The sequence below is a fragment of the Chiloscyllium plagiosum genome, chromosome 5, assembly GCF_004010195.1.
Source record: "Chiloscyllium plagiosum isolate BGI_BamShark_2017 chromosome 5, ASM401019v2, whole genome shotgun sequence".
In the NCBI taxonomy this organism is placed as follows: Eukaryota; Metazoa; Chordata; class Chondrichthyes; order Orectolobiformes; family Hemiscylliidae; genus Chiloscyllium; species Chiloscyllium plagiosum.
Window position 1 is genome coordinate 79480782 of NC_057714.1, and position 16100 is coordinate 79496881.

Here is a 16100-nt window from a genome sequence, read left to right on the forward strand (position 1 = left end):
ACCTCTTTCCACCTATCACATTTCTGACGCCCCTCCCCCAAGTCCCTCCTCCCTATCTTTTATCTTAGGCTGCTGGACAAACTTTCCTCATTCCTGAAGAAGGGCTTATGCCCGAAACGTCGATTCTCCTGTTCCCTGGATGCTGCCTGACCTGCTGCGCTTCTCCAGCAACACATTTCCAGCTCTGATCTCCAGCATCTGCAGACCTCACTTTCTCCTCAACTAATAACATTAGAAGAGTCTTTAATATGATACAAGTCTGCCAGGAGGCAGCGATACCAGGTTTAGTTGTCTCTCTAGATGCAGAGAAGGCATTCGATCGGGTAGAATGGCCATATCATTCCTATGCTGGAATGGTTCAGTGTTGGAGAGGTCTTTACTAAATGGGTTTCAGTATTATGTAATGATCCCAAAGCAGCGGTGATCACCAACGGTTTAAGTTCAGATAGCTTTAGTGTTGGCAGGGGCTGTCTTCAGGGTTGTCCTCTCACCATTATTATTTACGCTAGTGATTGAACCGCTGGCAGAAGTTATACGAACTGACCCTAGCATAACCGCTCCGGAGGTTGGATCGGGCAAGCACAAAATGTCCTCCTTTTATTAAGTGATCCTTTGACATCTGTGCCATGCTTAATTCAAATGGTCAATCTATTTGGTAAGTTTTCAGGCTACAAAATCAATTTTATGAAATCTGAGGCCATGCCGTTGGGAGGCCTTGCCAGTATATCCAATTTTCTGGAAGCATCTTGTTTTACCCTTCGGTGGTCACTAGAAGTTTTTTAGGTATTTTTATTACTCCGGTATTTGGTCAGCTATATAAAGCACTTATTAGAGAAAATAAGGCAGGACCTTCAATGCTAGGAAGATCTCCCAACATCCTGGCTTGGCAGAGTAGCCTTAGTTAAGGTGAATATCCTACCTCACCTTTTATACCATATGAGAATGCTCCCCTTGATGCTGCCGAGACAGGTGCTGCATAAGCTTTATGGTTGGCTTGGCTCCTTTATTTGGAATTATAGATGCCCCTTTATCAAATTAGAAAAGCTGCAGCTTCCACAAGGGGAGGGCTTGACTTTCCAGATTTCAGGAGGTACCAGTTGAGCTCCCTATTATCTTATGTGGCTGATTGGGTCTCTTGGGAACCACAATCAATCTGGTTAGATATTGTCCCCTCATCAATCTACTATTTATGGACAAGATGAGTGTTATTATAGGCTACTGTAAAAACCCTATTGTATTAAATACAGTCAAAGCCTGGAGGATAATGCGACAAGATGAGGGTAACCTGCAAAAAACCTCCCCTTATACCCCTATAGTGGGAACATCGGGATTCCAGCCAGGGCTGACCGATGCTACAGTCAAAACTTGGAAGTTCAAAGGTATCTCCTGTTTGGGAGATCTGTTTGATGGGGAGGTCATGATGTCCTTTGAGCAGCTACACCAGAAGTTTAGACTGCCTAACAAGGATCTCTTTCGGTATTTTCAAATACAAGACTTTGTACAAAAGAAGACCACACTGATAGTCAATCCTTACAAATCAGATAGGGAAAGGAGAGTGCTTTGGCCGATGGGGCTGCCCTTGGTCAGTACTGTCTACCACTCACTATGCAATAAGGTAGCGAAGGACATAGAACGGTTATATAAAACCTGGAATCAAGAATTAGGGTTGGAAATCTCCTTAGAAATGTGGGAGGTCATCTGGGAAAATGCCAGGAAGATCTCCATCTGTAACAGAACTCAGGCTACTCAATTAAAGATACTTCACTGGGCTCACATGGCACCTGAGCAACTTGCAAAGTTCAAGTCAGGAGTATCCCCAGTATATCCTAAATGCAAAATCAAAGTTGGTACTCTCACGCATTGTTTGTGGCCATGCCATAAGATCCAGAGGTATTGGGACAGAGCAGCAAATGCCTTGACAGAGATTTTGGGTACGGAGATTGGATTGGATCCAGTGTTCCTACTTTAGGGCTCTCCAAATTTTCCCTCTCTGGATGTACATGGGAGGAAATTATTTACTAGCCTTTCCTTTTGTGTGAGGAAAAATATTTTAATGAATTGGGTATCCGAAGGTCTCCCAGGACTTTCAAATTGGCACAGAATAGTCATGGAATATATCCCCCTTGGTTTACGAATATGTTGCACCAAAAATGGAACTATTTTATAGTTCATGGCAGCCCTTTTTGAACTACATCGACACAGATAAGACCATAAGACATAGGAGCGGAAGTAAGGCCATTAGGCTCATCGAGTTCACTCCGCCATTCAATCATGGCTGATGGGCATTTCAACTCCACTTACCCGCATTCTCCCCGTAGCCCTTAATTCCTTGTGACATCAAGAATTTATCAATCTCTGCCTTGAAGACATTTAGTGTCCCGGCCTCCACTGCACTCTGCGGCAATGAATTCCACAGGCCCACCACTCTCTGGCTGAAGAAATGTCTCCCCATTTCTGTTCTGAATTTACCCCCTCTAATTCTAAGGCTGTGTCCATGGGTCCTAGTCTCCTCACCTAACGGAAACAATTTCCTAGCATCCACCCTTTCCAAGCCATGATTTATCTTGTAAGTTTCTATTAGATCTCCCCTTAATCTTCTAAACTCCAATGAATACAATCCCAGGATCCTCAGCCATTCCTCGTATGTTAGACCTACCATTCCAGGGATCATCCGTGTGAATCAGATATTTCGGCCATACTGTCCAGGGCTTTTGTTTAGCCGTGGTAATATTTCCGGCTGGTTCGGGGGCCCCCGGGACGAGGAATCCTGTATAAATACGTGTTTTGTTATGACTTGAGAGAATTTATTCTGAGCATGTATCTAGTTATTTATTTGCCTTTCTGTTTATTGTTTGTAGTGTATGATATCCTATTTTATGTTCTGGTTGTTTGTAGAATAGATTATAGTTAGTTTTTTTTAATTTATATTGATGTGGTTATTATATTGTAAAGTAGAATATAATAGTTGGTACTATTTTTGTAATTTTGTAAAAATATTAAAAATCTTCCTTTTTAATAAAAAATCTTTTTTAAAAATCTCAAAACATTTATGACATAAAACAAGAGATATTCTTGAACATCTACAGTTTAGTTCTTAGCATAAAATAATACAAAGAAGAGAATAGAGAGAACTCTACTTACCCGCATTCTCCCCGTAGTCCTTAATTCCTTGTGACATCAAGAATTTATCAATTTCTGCCTTGAAGACATTTAGCGTCCCAGCCTGCACTGCACTCTGTGGCAATGAATTCCACAGGCCCACCACTTTCTGGCTGTAGAAATGTCTCCGCATTTCTGTTCTGGATTTACCCCCTCTAATTCTAAGGCTGCATCCACGGGTCCTAGTCTCCTCGCCTCACGGAAACAATTTCCTAGCGTCCACCCTCTCCAAGCCATGATTTATCTTGTAAGTTTCTATTAGATCTCCCCTTAATCTTCTAAACTCCAATGAATACAATCCCAGGATCCTCAGCCGTTCCTCGTATGTTAGACCTACCATTCCAGGGATAATCCGTGTGAATCAGATATTTCGGCCATACTGTCCAGGGCTTTTGTTTAGCCGTGGTAATATTTCCGGCTGGTTCGTTTTGTTATGACTTGAGAGAATTTATTCTGAGCATGTATCTAGTTATTTATTTGCCTTTCTGTTTATTGTTTGTAGTGTATGATATCCTATTTTATGTTCTGGTTGTTTGTAGAATAGATTATAGTTAGTTTTTTTTAAATTTATATTGATGTGGTTATTATATTGTAAAGTGGAATATAATAGTTTGTATTATTTTTGTAATTTTGTAAAAATATTAAAAATCTTCCTTTTTAATAAAAAATCTATTTAAAAAATCTCAAAACATTTATGACATAAAACAAGAGATATTCTTGAACATCTGCAGTTTAGTTCTTAGCATAAAATAATACAAAGAAGAGAATAGAGAGAGCCAGGAAATTCCTGAGAGAGAGAAACAATGACCAGAATATGGTAGGTTCTGAAGTCAATGGTGAGCATTCAGCTGATATGGATGTATGGTTCCCACATCTGCAGTTGTACAGAGAAAGAGTTATATTCTCGAAACAACAACATTCATATAAGTATGTACTGCACAGATTACCAAACTGGATAAAAATATCTTGCAGGAAAAATGCAAACTCATTACCTTACAGTCATCACTTTAGCTATGTAGCGCTCTGGAAGTCATTTCCCAACTCCCTTCACCTCACCATCTAACTTCCTTCAAGAATCTTCTTAATATCTATTTCTTTTGTTCACCCCTAATATCATCTTATCTGGATGAGGATCTTTTTTGTCTAACTGCAATTCTGTTAAGTGCAGGATTATTTTCTATATAATTAATACTATGTAAGTGCAAATGCTTAAATATTGGTTTCAGAATATAATTGAATGGAGACTCCCTGTATTATATAGCCTTTTTTGTGCTGACACTTCCAAAGATCTTGTGAAAGGTTTGACTTAAACTTTATTGATCACAAAAGCAGTAGACAAGGCAATCTATTTTCCATCTTCACTAAATGTAATTCCTTGTCAATGAAAGTTCCAGAATTCTATATAAAAAGCAATTGGTAATATAATTAGTAGAGGATATAACTGTAAGACCTTTACCAAATGGAAAGGCTAAAATATATCTTTTTGTCAGTAGATAATATAAGATAAATGTCCTATTAGTAGCAATGTTGGAAGCAGAATTAATAATAGCTTTTGAATAGATAGTGGATACATATTTGAAAAATAAAGTCTTGACAGAATATAAGTTAAAAGAAAGGAATTTGATATTAATAGATTTTTTTTAAGAATCCCTTCCAAGCACAATGGATGGAACAAATCCCTGCTGTAGTATTTCATGAAATATGATAAATACATTTTTAAAAATCCTATATACTTTTAGTACTAGACACAGATACATTTTTAAATGCTTTGTTGGGTTATGACTGCCGATATATTATCCATCCCACATTCCCTTAGGGAAATGTCAGGGGGCCTTCTTGTTGAACCACTGGCTAGTGGTTTTGATATAATTGATCGCTAGGCTACTTTGGGGACCAGTTAAGATTCAAACACTTTGGCGTACTACTGAAGCCACATGTAGATCGACCTCTTACCCATAGGTTTGTTTCTCTAAGGAAATCAGTACAGTAATGGGTTGGAGGGTGATGCCTCCTCAGTTGGAGGGGTTATTTTAAACAGATTGCCCAAACACTCCCAGTTACTCAGTGGAAGACTGTGTACTGGTCAGACTGATACTGAACCATCAAATGAAAATCCAGCAGCTTTCTAAAACTTATGCAAGTTCATTATTCGATGTGAACTTGCACTCTTTGGATTATTAGTAAATGTTGAAAATTATTTGTACAGCGGCATGACATGACCAGTACAGTACTGTACACTAGTTAGTGGTGAGATTCTGCATGATGACAACTCAAGTTAATTTTCAGCAAATTTATTTAGAGTCTTTATTTTATGTGAAAATTGCAGTATTACAGTATATTCTTTTTATTGTGTTCTCTTTTTATGTGTTTGTTTGCGAATGATTAAATTTATTACTCTTTATTGATATGGTTGATAGTAATGAATTTGTTATACTTTATATGGTTAACATTAGCTCTGAAACCAAGTACGATTCTGGCACTGGTTGGCCTTCTTTCTGGCAAGTTTATGGTACAGTGGACAGTGACGAAACCAACACCAATGCACTACGCCGACCAGATAACTCTATGGGATCAACTGGAACAGAGGTTATCTGTAAAAAGGTAGATATGAACAGTCAACCAATGTTGCCAATTGTGATGCCAGTTTCATATGGCAAGGCACCAGTTTTCAAGTGTATATATATTATATCATCAGGGAAAACTACTTCCCATCAATGAAAATAAAGGTTGATTGCTAGGGGATGAATGTCCAAAAGTTAACTTTTAGAAAGGACACTACAGTCAACTTAGTAGAATTGAAAGTGCTTTATACCTTTGTTTTGTTTCAAAAGAAGCCCCTTAGTATTTGGTTAAAATATGAGATGGCCGTAGGGAAGGTTACAGTATTGTCTTTTCGCAAATATAGTATTCTTCTAACAAAGCTTATATGATAATCACTATTCATAACTATAACACTTAGCTGTGTCAAATTTGTAACATACAGCTACTTTTAAAAGTGCATAAAAATGTTTACTTTTAATGGCTGATGTTATGTTATTGCACATTATTGTTTTTAAGAGGATGTTGAGAGCTTCTCCCCATAAAACTAATATTTAAACTGCATAAGCACCTCTGGTAATTTAGTTTTTGAGCACCTGGTCATGCTGGCTATAAACAGGTCCGAGCTCCGCGTGGACTGCGGAGAGGGTCATATCTGTTGACTGCTTTCCCCTCTTCTGTGGTTATGTTCATGCTGGGGAGTTCTTGGACAGGGGGTATGTGGTGTCCATCGATGTTCTCAATGCCTTAAGAGAGAGGTGGGCACTGATGGGATACAGTGCTTTAACTACTACTCCAACTTCATTTTGGTTTAGCTCCTTCCCTTTCTCCCTACCTCCCCTTCATTTTGATGTTTTTTATTGCTTGTAATGGGCTATGCTTGTAAATATTTGATTGGCTACATGGATGACTACTGGTGGCGATTAGTGCTGTAAAGAAAAAGCAAAAAAAATGTTACCGTGATATTGGTTATGGGAAAGTCACTCAGTTGTGTGTGATAATACTTCTGGTTAGAAAAAAAGATTGAACTGCTTCAAGGACATTCTTAGCATTGTATCAAGCCAACTGAACTTTGTTTTATTTCAATCATTTAGTGCGATGCACACCTTGGCCATGTGTTTGATGATGGACCAGAACCTACGGGACATCGATTTTGCATCAACAGCATTGCATTAACTTTCAAACCCAAGTCAACAGAATGATTTCTAACAGAACATTGTATAGTAATTTGTTTTGTAATAACTAGTTTAACCTAGACTGATGACCCAGCAGTGACAATTCCATAAATTAACACCACTGTTTGCTTCCCTAGTGGCTTCTTCTGAGTGGTACTTCAAAATATTTATTGTGCATTAACAGAAAAGGCAAATTATATGCATCAGTGTTTGTGTCAAGGTATTAGAGAGACACTCTTCAAAGATCAAGCAAACATTGTTTGTCGGTATTTACAGTGTTTGATCCACTAGCCATATAATTTTGTAAGAAATTAATGTTAAATTAATAGTGATTTTATTTTATGCAAATAATGTTTAAAATATCATAAAAATATTACATGATCAGATAGAGAATATAAAATGTTAGTGATACACTGATATAAAATAATAGGTTAATGTTTTGAATAGAGATCCTTCATCAGAATGCAATCCTAGCTGTAATATTGTATTCTCGCTTCTTTTTGAATTGCCTAAAATGGTGGGCCTTTCTTGAATTTGCAGATTTCCTCTTTACCTTTTCAGTATTAAACTTTGGTCTCCCAGCCTAAAGTAACCCATATTTAAGAAGTCTTGTAGATGCCTTCTTGTTTACAATAACAACATTTTCTATGTGGTATTCAAAACCAAAAATTCAATTTCAAATGTATTATTCAAATTATTCTTACAACTGAAATTTCCTAGTTACCAAGAGGATCCATGACTGCAATCCTCGATTTACTAGAGATAATTGTATGACTTATAGTGTGAATAAATGTATTATGTAATTTTGAAAATCAGTTGTTACTTCACTGGTTATATAAATAACTATTCTTATAGCTTGTGAATATCATCTAATACATAAATTTAGCTATTATGAATGATATTTGGTTAAAATTTGTCCAGTCTCTAAATGGAACTATCTTTTATGAGGAGGCAACAGTTAGGCAGGGTAAGTATAAATTAATACATTTTATTTTAATAATCTAGTGTAAGACATCTGGTATAAGACACTTAATCACTCCTAAGCAAGTAACTTCTGTAACATAAAAGTTACTGTCACAATGCTTCAACTGCAAAAATTTTAATATGCATTCAACTACAACCTTTTGAATTCTGCCAGTACATCACCAATTGTTGTCTGTTTTCTCCAGGAAGTCCATTCAGTCATGAACAATATCCTTGCATCCATGACCTTATTGTGACTGACTACTGACATCTTGCCAACCTTGTTCATTGCTAAAACCTGCACGCCTGGATTTATTTTCCACCATCATGTTTCACTGTACCAATTTAAGAAATGGTGTTTTTGAATTCTTGAATCTCAATTCTTGAGATCAGAAATTACATATCGAGGTCTCCATCTAGCTGACCTGATTCAGGTTTGAAACAATAAAGCCAAATGTTCAGGCATTGGTTCCAGGAACTCATCTCCCCAAAGGCCCACATCTTAACCAAGAGTTACAGATAGGTGGGTAGTAAGAACCTCAGCAGTAATTGAGAAAGGGGAAAAATATCTTAAATCATTCTCAGTTTATGAAGGTAATATTTCTTTTCAATACAATTTACTTTTACAAAACACAACTTCAGTTGGAATATGCAGACAGCTAATGCCACACCATCCCTTTTGTGTGACATATCTGAGGCAATCCTTTACAAATAATGCATCTATGCCGGTGGAATACTGGCACATTTTTAAACTCAGTTGTCAACAATGACATTCTATTTTAGTTTTAAATATCATTGGATATACTACTATTTGTGATTTGCTGCAGGTCTAGTCTAAACAAGCTTTGGGATAATTAAGAGCAAAGTAAGTTGGTATATTGACAAAGTGCACTCCTTTCTCTCTTTCAGTTAAAGTTACCGCAACTTAAAATGGTATGTCTCTCAAAATGACAGAAATAATAAGTTGTTTTGTTTAATATCTTAATTCTTATTTTAGACATTAAGTAAGTCAAAATGGATGCACTAGAAAAGAAAAAAAATACAATGGACTGCAAGGAGATTATAGCATAACAATGCACACATTTGTCGCAGACCTATATAATTATAGAATCTCACAATGAAATTGCAAGGCATTTCAATTGTTTATTTAAACTTCTAAAATGTCTTAACAACTTTCCAACAAGTAACACCAAGAAAGAAAACACTATAATGAGATCCAAACCTTCATTTTATACCAGTTCTCATGATTATAAAAGAATTTTAATAATTAATTGAAGAGATCAAAATATTTTCATTTAAATTAATGTATATCTCCGATTGCAGTGAGTGCAGAAATCGATTGCAGATCACTGTTAGGGAGCGTTAATACTGAGTTGAGACTAAGTTTCTGTTATCTGAAAGGAAGACAACTGCAAAACACAAAGGGTGACACAACAAAGGCTAAAATCATTCCCACACCTAATATAGATTATAATTGTTTTTATCGTAGAAATTAGAAGACAAGTCAAATCTAACTCTTAGATCAACTTTACAGAAATGTTTCCTTAATGGTTTTTATATCCGTGTGTTATTATAAAGGGATATTTTATTGATTTTATTGAATATTACAACTAAAACAATCTCAGAATGATCTATTTCATCAGTGAGAGTTGCTATACCAGATTTACCTATTTGTAGTTTAGCTTAAGAACTTTCTAACAATGAGAATGATTTAAGTGTTAGATGCTACTACTTGCAAAAGGCATAGCCTTATATGCATTTTCGGTGTAAAATGTCCCAACACTGCCTCACCAAACTGTAATGCAGCAATATCTTACAGTCTTGCTTTTTCAATGAATAGCAGACCGGGTAATTACACCAAAAGGTGAAGGGGCTTTACGCAGGGCCGGTGTATTCCTCCTGTATCCATAGAGACCATTGTATCCAAATATAGGTTTAACTTCGGAGAGAAACAGAGAATGTCCTTTCACTTGATCTGCGGAGTGACCTGTCAGCAAACACAAACTTAATATGGTCTTAGTGTTTATATAAATTGTTACATTTCTGCTGCATCATCAATATCAGTCATCTTTGCTTATGCCACTGTACTGTAAGGATAATCCTTTCTTTGATACTGACAACATAGGGGAAAAGCCATTTTTGTCCAGGAAACAGTGTTGGCTTTTGAAGTAATTAATTGGTTCTGAGGATCTTTGGGTCTCTTGGATGTGATGGATTCCACATTAAAGTAATTTATTATTTCATCCTGTGGTAAATCTGGGATTTTGAGGGATCAGACATTGTAAAAATTAAATGAACACAGACTTGTATTAGAATTGCTATTCTGCACAATTTCACAGTATTCAGACTGCAGGGGTTGGATGCATCGCAGAAACTCATGTTCACTAGAACTACACTTGTTCTTTTGCTAAGCAAGGCTTTGGAGAAGAACAAAGACCACTTCCAGTTACCTGTCTTGGCTCTTATCCAGTTCACGTCTGGGTGAATGTAAAACTAACTTAGGCTATCGAACATAATTAAATGAATCCATTTTACTATTCTTCAATACTAATCTTTGTACACATTGTTTGATATTAGGATTTGCAATTTGCGTTTTTTAATCAAGCTAGCCTAGTTTTATTAACTTGGTCATATTCCTCCTCTTAGAAGCAAGGGAAGGCATGTTAAAACATTGGTCCTTACTACAATGCAAACAACTTTGTCATCAAGGTTCTGGATTATGTCATCACTATGGAAATGGAAGAAATTCATTGGATGTGTTAAGGCTGGAAAATAGATTAGGGAAATCCAAAAGGCTAAGTAGCCACAGACATTTTTTCCTACTTATCTAGATTAGAGATATGAACTCAGCTATGTGACTGGATAGATTTGGGAATATGTCCCATTGGATAAGTTTGAATGATAATGAGCAATGTAATTCTCAACTGTTCTCTGCAAATACTGCTTGAATACTATATCAAGCTTCACTTAAGATGAATTAATAGGTGTTTATCAACATGAAGTCATCTTTGAAATTTTGACCATATAGTGCTGGAGTTTCAAATATGTTTCATACTCTGTGAGTCAGCTGGGAGCTGATGGATGTTTATTTCTAAGTTTGGCTGTAAGCTAGATCTTAGGACAGTCATGATTAGCAAGTAAAGGAAGGAACTCCTTTAGTGTTTGTAGCTCCCCAGTAGTATTGTGGCAATTTCTGAAATAAGGCAAAGACTATCAGTATTGAGAGACCAAGGATATGTATAACAGATCAGCATCATTTTGAGACAGTTCAGACATGGACTCATAATGAAAGGTAACAGAATTACGGGCAGTGGACTCAAACAATTTTGAGAAGCCTTTAGATAATGGATTTAAAAAGTTATGTTTGACAGATTTGTTGTTGAGTTTGTGCAGTTCTAAAGTGGAAATCAACTAGGCAAAAGTGAGGACTGCAGATGCTGGAAACCAGAGTTTACATCAGAGTGGTGCTGGAAAAGCACAGCAGGTCAGGCAGTATCCGAGGAGCAGGAAAATAGACGTTTCGGGCAAAAGCCCTTCATCAGGAATAGAGACAGGAAGGGCCTGTTTCCACACTGTGGGGAATCTAATCTAATCGTCACACATTTTCTCAATGAATATAATTAAAGGTGCCATTTACACAAAATCACCAAGGACCATGTTTAAATGTCTTCAGCTTAAGTTCAGTACATTACCTGAAAAATACTGTGCCTGAAATACATTTATCATGAGCTTATCTTGGAGGAAAGACCTGTAGACAGTAATGCATTACTTGGATTTGCTCTCCAACGTGTATCCTCCCACCACTAGTGACAGCAGCTGACAGTTTTGTTGTGCTTCATGGCTGGCTGTGTGACTGGTGTATAACAGAGCTGAGGTGGTGATGCCCCCTAAGAAGTACGCTGTGCTCCTAGCTGATGAAAATGTTATATGACTTCTTCAACTTTCACTTTAGAAAGAAACAATTCATAGAATGAGGCATAATATTCAACCATAAGATGTCAAAGCAGAAATAGACTATTCAGCCCATTAAGGCTGTTCTGCCAATCAATGAGATTAAGGGTGCTCTCATAACCCTCAAATCCACTTTCCTACCTTTTCCTCATAACATTTGATCCCATGACTAATTGAAAATCTGTCTATCTCAGCCTTGAATATAATTTAATTTCTCAATTAAATCAAATCTAACTCGTAGATCAACTTTGCAGTTTGCAGGCTAGATGGGTAAAATTGATGTTTCGGGCAATGTTTCGGAAATTCCTGATGAAGGGCTTTTGCCTGAAACGTAGATTTTCCTGCTCCTCGGATGCTGCCTGATCTGCTGTGCTTTTCCAGCGCCACTCTGATGTAAGTTCTAAAGGGGAGTCATATCAAAACTGGTCAGGCTGAATAAAATTTAAATGAATTAAAGCAGGGAGTTGTTGCATCAAACAGTCCTCAAAGTGCATGCATAAAGGCAACATAATCAATAACAAGTATTAAAGGAATGAAGTAAAATGCATGTCAGATATCATCTTTACAGAGCTTCCCACAGGAGTCATAGAGATGTACAGCATGGAAACAGAACCTTTGGTCCAACCCGTCCATGCCGACCAGATATCTCAACTCAATCTAGTTTCACCTGCCAGAACCCGGCCCATATCCCTCCAAACCCTTCCTATTCATATACCTATCCAAATGCCTCTTAAATGTTGCAATTGTATCAGCCTCCACCACATCCTCTGGCAGCTCATTCCATACACATACCACCCTCTGTGTGAAAAAGTTGCCCCTTAGGTCTCTTTTATATCTTTCCCCTCTCACCCTAAACCTATGCCCTCTAGTTCGGGACTCCCCGACCCCAAGGAAAAGACTTTGCCTATTTATCCTATCCATGCCCCTCATAATTTGGTAAACCTCTATAAAGCCACTCCTCAGCCTTCGACGCTCCAGGGAAAACAGCCCCAGCCTGTTCAGCCTCTCCCTATAGCTCAAGTCCTCCAACCCTGGCAACATCCTTGTAAATCTTTTCTGAACCCTTTCAAGTTTCACAACATCATTAGGAAGGAGACCAGAATTGCACGAAATATTCCAACAGTGGCCTAACCAATGTCCTGTACAGCCGCAACATGACCTCCCAACCCCTGTACTCAATACTCTGACAAATAAAGGAAAGCATACCAAACGCCTCCTTCACTATCCTATCTACCTGCGACTCCACTTTCAAGGAGCTATGAACCTGTACTCCAAGCTCTCTTTGTTCAGCAACACTCCCTAGGACCTTACCATTAAGTGTATAAGAGGCAAAGAAAAAGTCATTGTCAACATTGACTATGCTGCGATCAAACTTTGAACTTCAGATGTTTAATCTCCAACTCATAGGTAGAGGTTGGAAAAGTGTGTTCTTCCCAGTTTTTGTCTGTGTCCTCTCCCGATGGTATTTTGGAAGAATCATTTTACAAAAATCACCCTCAGGGTCTCTAATACATACCTATTTTTCTAATCTATTGTATTACAACTTTTTTAAAAATCTGAACATATAATTACATCTCTTATTTAATCACCTGTCCTCCACCTAGTCGTAATCCAATCCAGTTGCTGACTCTGTTCCTGTAATTGCTGTACAAACAATGACCAGTTTAAAGCAAAAGTCTTTCACCCTGATGCTGCCCACACGCATTGTGCCAGCCTTTCGTCACGTGTGCTGATGCTGTACCTGCTCCATTTTTGTTTCTTGTTCGCAGGTAACCTGCTGCAGCTCCTTGAAACTGGAATCGATCGACAGTCACACCATGGATTGAAGTCCCACCACGGGACTTAGGGGAGCGGGGTGAGGGCGGCAGAGAATTAGCAGAATTAATTTACAACTGCATAACACAAAGCCAACAAACAAAATAAACTACTTTAGAATTAATGTGACACTATACACCAATTACATCCAAGAAGTAGTATTCTTGATGGGTTGTAGCTCTAAGTGGTTGCCATCCCTTTTATGACTCTTCCTCAATATCTCTAAAAAAATCTACATTTGTACTGTACTGATTACATAGCAGCACCTTCCAAATGCGTGACCTCCATCGCCTAGAAGGACAAGGGCTACAGATCACGGGAATACCAGTATCTGCGGGTTCTTCATGCCCCACACCATTGTAATTTGGAAATTTATCATCATTCCTTTGCTGAGTCAAAACCTTGGAGCGTACCTACAACTGAAGGACTGCAGGTTCAAGAAGATTGGATTTCTTACAGTGTGGAAACAGGCCCTTCGGCCCAAAAAGTCCACGCCGACCCTCTGAAGAGCAACCCACCCAGACCCCTACATTTACCCCTTCACCTAATACTATGGGCAATTTAGCATGGCCAAGTCACCTAACCTGCACATTTTTGGACTGTGGGAGGAAACCGGAGCACCCGCAGGAAACCCACGCAGACACGGGGAGAACGTGCAAACTTCACACAGTCACCCGAGGCTGGAATTGAACCCGGGTCTCTGGTGCTGTGAGGCAGCAGTGCTAACCCGTCAGGTCAAGACAGGTCACCACCTCATAGGCAATAAATGCTGCTGCGGTCAGTAATGCCCAAGACGCCCCAAGGGAATGCATTTCTGTTTCTGAATTGCCCTTTCTGTTCAATTGCTGTAACTTAATTGCTGATGGACAGCCCATTAGAATAACCTGCTCGTGCAGATTGGGATCTGGATACAGCGCCTCTATCAGAAATAAGCAGATAAATAACATTCCCAGAACCTATCTCAAGTGGTCCACTTACTTGACCGGTCTTTCTTAACAGTGGCGGGAGAGGCTTGGTCCTGAAATAGGCCAGTGCATGGTGGTCGTTCTGTGCGTTATAAGGCGGGATGACAGTTCCGGCCTTGGGCGCCGAGTAACTATAATCTCTGGCGATCGAACTGATTGCCACACAGTCCAAGAGGAAAGCTTTCTCCCTCCGTTTCAACTCAGCTTTTGGAGGAGAGGGAGCGAAGCGAGGTGGCAAGATACTAGGCATCATCACCATGGCGACGGTTGCTTGTTTTACTCGTTTTTATTAACAACGATGAGAATTCAATCCGGAGAAAACAGATAATTGAAATACCTTAGAAAGATGTCTGCATGCAACCCAACTGATTGATCCGGTTATTATGAGCATACCATTCTTGGAAAATGATTATCCAATGGAAGTAAAGGTGTATTTGTTTGTGTTGCTATAGAGACAGGTACAAGAGATTAGTAAACTAACACTTTAAAAGCAAACAAGGTCATCAACCCGAAACACTACTATGTGCACTGCACAGATGTCTCTTCTTTAGAAACCATTGTCATCAAAAAGCAAAAAAAACCAAATCGGAACAGCAGAAGTTTCAATTTTCAGAGGGTCACAATTAATAGAAGAAAATCAGAAACAATAAAAAAGGGAATATGATGAATTAATTCATAATAATATACTGTAGGGATTCTATTCTGTTCAAATAATGCCGTGCGGCCGAGGCAGTCCAACCCATGTCACCAATCACAGAAACCATTCCACAGATACATGCGCCCGATGAATGTTGCCAGTATTTTATGTTTTGACTTTAAAAACAGAAGTTAAATAAGGTTCGGGCCTCTTGTATCTTTTTCCGTTATTGCTGGGGTGTTGTAAATTTTTCATTAACCTTCAAATTCTTCTGAGGGTTGTCATATTTAAACTTATGATGTCAAACTACTCCTTTTCATTGGACGATTTGCTATAAACTATTTGTTTTTACCCATTTATGTATTTGTAAACCCCAGATGTATTTTAATGCCCATTAAACCCTGTGTGAATTATTGGGAAAGGGTACGTATATACAGCATAAGACTTCAATTTATGTATTGAAAGTGTTACTTCTTTTTATGCTTCCAGATCAACGGGATAGTTTTAAACATGGACCTGTATTCAGAGAATAACTGTTGAGGAAACCACTTGAAGACAATGGTTTGGCTCAGCACAAGAAATAACAGAGAATAGATTCGCATTTCATAAATTTGGGGCGGCACGGTGGCTCAGTGGTTAGCACTGCAGCCTCACAGCTCCAGGGACCTGGGCAACTGTCTGTGTGGAGTTTGCACATTTTCCCAGTGTCTGCGTGGGTTTCCTCCAGATGCTCTAGTTTCCTCCCACAGTCTAAAGATGTGCAGATCAGGTGGATTGGCCATGCTAAATTGCCTGAAAAATACTGTGCCTGAAATACATTTATCATGAGCTTATCTTGGAGGAAAGACCTGTAGACAGTAATGCATTACTTGGATTTGCTCTCCAACGTGTATCCTC

The 16100-nt window shown here is 38.4% G+C and overlaps 2 protein-coding genes across 2 annotated transcripts in view; one reads left to right on the forward strand and one right to left on the reverse strand.

The window, feature by feature from the left end:
- The window catches only part of msrb2 (methionine sulfoxide reductase B2), a 60439-nt gene extending 52755 nt beyond the window's left edge, over nucleotides 1–7684 (forward strand). Inside the window, exons 4-5 of the mRNA XM_043690452.1 lie at nucleotides 5613–5760; nucleotides 6792–7684. Of these exons, the coding sequence (XP_043546387.1) occupies nucleotides 5613–5760; nucleotides 6792–6899 (256 nt within the window). The 3' untranslated portion in view covers nucleotides 6900–7684. The remainder of the gene's footprint in view (nucleotides 1–5612; nucleotides 5761–6791) is intronic.
- A 1135-nt stretch (nucleotides 7685–8819) lies between these two features.
- Nucleotides 8820–15864, reverse strand: LOC122550034 (uncharacterized protein C17orf98-like). Its single transcript, XM_043690453.1, has 3 exons — nucleotides 14580–15864; nucleotides 13528–13627; nucleotides 8820–9822 (listed from the first exon to the last, which is right to left on the reverse strand). Exons 1-3 carry the CDS (start codon nucleotides 14823–14825, stop codon nucleotides 9665–9667), a joined length of 504 nt encoding a protein of 167 aa, XP_043546388.1. The 5' UTR covers nucleotides 14826–15864; the 3' UTR covers nucleotides 8820–9664.
- Nucleotides 15865–16100: the final 236 nt, after the last annotated feature.